A 4,813-nucleotide genomic window follows, 5' to 3' on the forward strand; every position below is an offset into this window, starting at 1 on the left:
AAAATCTATGACTCTTTTAAAAAGTTACACTTCAGGGATTCTAAAGTCGAATCGGAAAGCAGACACTCGCAGAGAGAATGGCACACAACACCAACAAGTACATCGAACATTCGCTTTGTTTCTTCGAGCCAAATTTTCAATATTCCGCTCATCCGAAAGTGCTGATTTTGGCTATGGACAAAGAATGTCAGACGTTGTGTGTTGGGCAACAGAAGAAGTGCAGCTATCTAAAACTGAGACACCTCCAGAACCATTGAACGGCTTGCTCATCGGCTTCGATCCAGATTCAAGCCTGCTCCTCCATTCGCACATTAGATTCATGCTTCCAAAAGACATACCACCGCGGCGAATGGTTTGCCGGGTGCTCCGATCTGCCACCATGCCTTCCCAACTTTAGATCTGAAATATTATTCCTCTGTTTCCTTAGAGGACTCCGGTAACAACCCACAGAAAAAGGACACCAGGACTCCATTCGATTTGCGTGTACACTAAGTGATGTATTTTCGATTGCAGAGTAGTAAAAAAAAGTGAGAGTGGTTGGTTGTGGGTTGTATGAGTATTGCTTGCGTAGTGTTGGGGGTGTACTAGTAGTAGTTGTAGTTGATGGTTTTACATCTGGCGATTATTCTTTTTAGACATAGGCTGTCTGTCTGTCTCTGTCTCTCCCGTTTGGCTCCTGGGCTGGGCTCTCAGTCTTGGGTTCAGTTGGCGGCCGGCTCGCCCGTGCCATGGACATGTAGGATCATCTCGAATGGGTCCCACTCTAGGTCGGACTCGTGCTTGACCCGGCGACGGGCGCCGGCAGCTGGGATGGCCTGCGGATTCTGGGGGTGCATGGCCTGCGATGGGTGCACGTGCACCCCCTCGAGGTGGGGCATCTGGTGCTGGACCAGCCCGATGGGCATGTCCTGGGCATGCTCGGCGAGCCCAAGCAGGCCTGGCGGCGGTCGGTAGTGGTGTAGATGCTGTCCCACCTGTTGATGGTGGTGCTGCTGCTGCTCGCTGACTATCTCCTGGATGTGCTCGCGCGTCTGCTCCCGCTCGTCCACCTTCTTCAGCAGGATGTCGCGCATGAAGGACATGCGCTCGAAGTGCTCCCAGTTGGAGCGGAATCCCTGATGCGAGTACTGGGTGTAACGCTCCTTCTGCAGTTCGTCCACGTACCGCTGCTTGATGATCGACCAGCGGGTCTGCATGAGAGCTGAAAAGGTGGGGTGTTTAAAGTCTCTGCAGGATGCTAGATGCTAGCCCTAGGTCTCTCAGAGGTCGCCAATGGGGGTGGCATGTCATGGAAGGTCCTTAACTCTGGCCAATCGAATGGATAAGCCCCTTCCCCTATTTGGTAACCGACCTTTCCCTCATTATCCCCTCATTATAGTCCCACTTCCGGTTGTCAACTTACTTGGCGTTAGTCCCATTTCGATGGCCGCCTCCTTCCACACGGCCGAGGTGCGGCTCTGGCCCTGGCCCTTTTCGCTCCGCTGACGCCCGGCCCACAGCGAGGGCCGGGCCTTGATGGCGTCGATGATGCGGCTCCGCATGCTGTTGTGCAGCGAGCTGGGGCGGCCCAGCTTTCGCGGTGGGGCGACAGGGGGCTGCGCTGGAGCGGCAGCCGGGGGCAGGAGCCCAGTGAAGGCGGTGTACGACAGGCCGTGGCCAGGCAGCGGCGGCGGTGGCGCCTGCGCCGGCTGTCCCATCAGGTGGTGCGGCGACTGTGGCACAGCGGAGTGCGGCGGCACGGGGGAGTGCAGCCAGCTGAGGCTGCCGCTCGGACGTCCACGTCCATGGGATGCACTGGGCAGGTGCGGCGGCGGCGGTGCTGGAGTCGGCTGTGCAATGGGGGCTGGGTTGGACAGCGCCGGCGGGGAGACGGCCAGCTGGAGCGGCTGGTCGGCGGTTGGGGGCGGATCAGAGGCACTGCCGGTGGCCTGGGCGCCCACGATCTTGGCCACGGTGATGTTGTACATGAAGGACATGGGATCGAAGTGCTCCCACTTGGTGTTGAAGCGCTCCTTGTGCAGGATCTGGCGGTGTACCAGGTTGTGGTAGTGGTACTTCATCTGGCTCCAGATCGACTGGAGCTTAACTGCGGTTCGAGATCGGGCGAAAGAGGAAAAATATTATTTAGTCGATAAGCCAAAAATGCCATGAGATTGATTCATCGTTTGTTATATCGATTAAATTCAAAATATTCATTTAATACCAATCTCTGATCTCTGCCTTGGTTTTTCGAGCTAAGATTCATCACCATAATTAAATGAGTGCCTTAAAAGTTCTTATCTTATCGGATGGTGGTCACGGGGGGGGGGGGGGGGGGGCGCTGTACAACTATTTTCGGACAATCTCATATAATTTTAAATGTGCTTCGGTTTGCATTACATCCCGAGTATCAGTCAGAGTTTGTCAATATTTCTCCCAACGCAGGCCCCTCCCCTTCTCCTCTATTCCCCCGTTCCGCGTTCCGCGTGCCCTGTGTCTATTTTTAGCCCAGGCACCCACACTCTCGTGCACTCACACACAGCAAGAAACAGCAAGCGGCGCGGCGAAGGCAGAGCAAAAAGAAAGAACGAAAGAGAGCAAGAGCGCAACAAGCGGCAAAAATCCGCGCCGGTCTCAGGCGTCGGCGAGAATCGAACGCGAGGCCCTGGTCCAGGGCCATCGAGTGGCCAGCCCTGGCCTGGAGTGGAAAGATACATACATACATACATATGTAAACCCAACCGTGCCTCCCTGTGGCAACCGGCATCGACTCACCTGTCGGTACATGGCCGCCGAACTGCTCGGCGATCTCCGTCCACATGGGCGACGTGACGCTACGGCACATGTGCAGCTTGTTGTTGGAGTCCCATATCTCCGGGTACTTCTTGATGGCCTTCAGCAGCTGGGCGCGATTCACGAATGGATCCTCTTTGGGCATGTTTGTCGTTCGAGAGAATGCGGATTGTACGGGGGCTCCTACGGAGGCGGCGATGTCTGGGCGAAACGGACGGAGCACAGCACTGCGTCCTTTGACATCAATTATCGGCGAATAACTGAAAGTAGAGTTGCAAAAATATGCGAATTGAAAATGAAAAGGCAAAGCGATTGAGGAAAATAGAGAAAACGAATGACGGAGACGACGACGGTGGCGACGACGACGACGACGGCGGCAGCGGCGGTGGTGGCGTCGACGCGCGGCGTATTGGTGTTGCTGTTTCTACCTCTTCTTTTTGTTTTTGTTGTTGTTGTTGGGGCGCAGCGATGGATGCCGAACGAAGAGATTGGAAAGGCAGCGAAAGCGTACACGAGATGAGATACACAAAATGCAGGCGAGAAGAGAGAACAGGCAGAATGTGCAAAAAAAAGGCAGCGACAGCGGCAGCGGCAGAACAGAGGCAGAGCAGAAAAAGCTACAGGCAGAGACGACGACGACGACGACAACGACAACGACAACGACGTCTGTGTAGGTGCGGGTGCTTTGGCAAAGGGTGTAAAGGGGGCGAAGGGACCATAAGACGACAAAGAGCACACAACAAAACAGACAAAAGGAAACAGAAGAGGAGCAGCAGCAACAGCAGCAACCGCAGCAACAGCAGCAACAGGGGCAGAGGCAGAGGCAGAGCGCAGCGGCAGATTTTGTGCCGCAGCGAAGCTCATGGAAGCACCGAAGAGAAGACAGAGAGCTGCAAAAAACCGAAAAACAAGCAAAAAAGGAAAAGAAAAGAAGGAAAATGAAAGGCGACGATAAACAACAGGCAGCGCAGAGCACTCGCCCTCCGTCCCTCCATCCCTCGCTCTTCGGCCGACGGGAAGGCGGCTTTGGAGCCGGGCAGAGAAGCAGTGCCAGAGCGGCATTAGAAGCGCTCTCCGCGACGCAGCAGCAGCGAACATGAAACAAAAGAGCAGCTACGAGTGCAGAGTAAAATGCAGGTCCGCAAACAGAGCGAAATCCACGATGACCGGCCGAGACGAAGCACCGGGCACGGGGGATACGCAGATGCAGAGAGGAGAGGCGAGGAGACCGATGCCCCGATGCCGATGCCGGGTCTCTAAACATCAGGCGGCGACACGCAACCGACCGACCAACCGACCGACCGACCGACCGACCGACCGAACGACAGTCGGCCCGACGGTGGGTGGGTCGTTTCGTCGCTGTCCGTTTTGGGAGCTCTCTGTGAACGAGACTATGCTAGTGTGTGTGTGTGTGTGTGTGTGTGTGTGTGTGTGTGCGTGTACGTGCAATGAACCCGCAACTACTCGCAAAACTGCACAGAATTGCAACACCCTCTCGCTCTCACCCACCTACAATTACACAGTGAGTGAGTGAGTGAGTGAGAGAGACGGAAAGTGCATTGGCAGAGGTAGGCGCAGAGCCGCGGAGTGGAGAGGCAGGGGCAGAGGCAGAGCCCAACGCAGTGTTCATTTACTCAATGCCCCAGACCCCGACCCCGATGCAGAGCAGCGACCCACAGAGGCCCACAGAGGCTCCACTGCCCCTACCCCCTCCCCCTTCCCCTCACCACCAAGGCAGCGAATGAAACTGCAAAACAAACAAGATTCGGCGTGAGGTAGGCGGTAGGGGCACTCGAGTATTTAGTGGGGTGTTCGGCAAACGAATTGTGTAGACAAACGGATGCGTAAGTGGTGGCAAAGACTGGTACAGCGGCGCCCTTAGGAGAGAGTTCTATCTCCGAAGGTTTCTCTTCCCGGTTAGCCCGGAATGGAAGCTAAACCCTACATATATCTTAATGGAGATGAACCTCTAGTGCAAATGAATAATAGTAGATGTGCAAGAATGGAATTGAATAGCGGATCAGACGCCCTTAACGATAGT

The 4,813-nt window shown here is 55.3% G+C and overlaps 1 protein-coding gene across 1 annotated transcript; it reads right to left on the reverse strand.

Moving 5' to 3' along the window:
* Positions 1–471: 471 nt before the first annotated feature.
* LOC108152199 (YLP motif-containing protein 1) lies at positions 472–3,074 on the reverse strand. Its single transcript, XM_017281358.2, has 3 exons — positions 2,755–3,074; positions 1,403–2,086; positions 472–1,201 (listed from the first exon to the last, which is right to left on the reverse strand). The coding sequence occupies exons 1-3, from the start codon at positions 2,915–2,917 to the stop codon at positions 702–704; spliced, it is 1,347 nt and encodes a 448-aa protein (XP_017136847.1). The 5' UTR covers positions 2,918–3,074; the 3' UTR covers positions 472–701.
* Between the last annotated feature and the right edge of the window lie 1,739 nt (positions 3,075–4,813).

This window comes from Drosophila miranda, chromosome XR, assembly GCF_003369915.1.
Source record: "Drosophila miranda strain MSH22 chromosome XR, D.miranda_PacBio2.1, whole genome shotgun sequence".
Lineage (NCBI taxonomy): Eukaryota > Metazoa > Arthropoda > Insecta > Diptera > Drosophilidae > Drosophila > Drosophila miranda.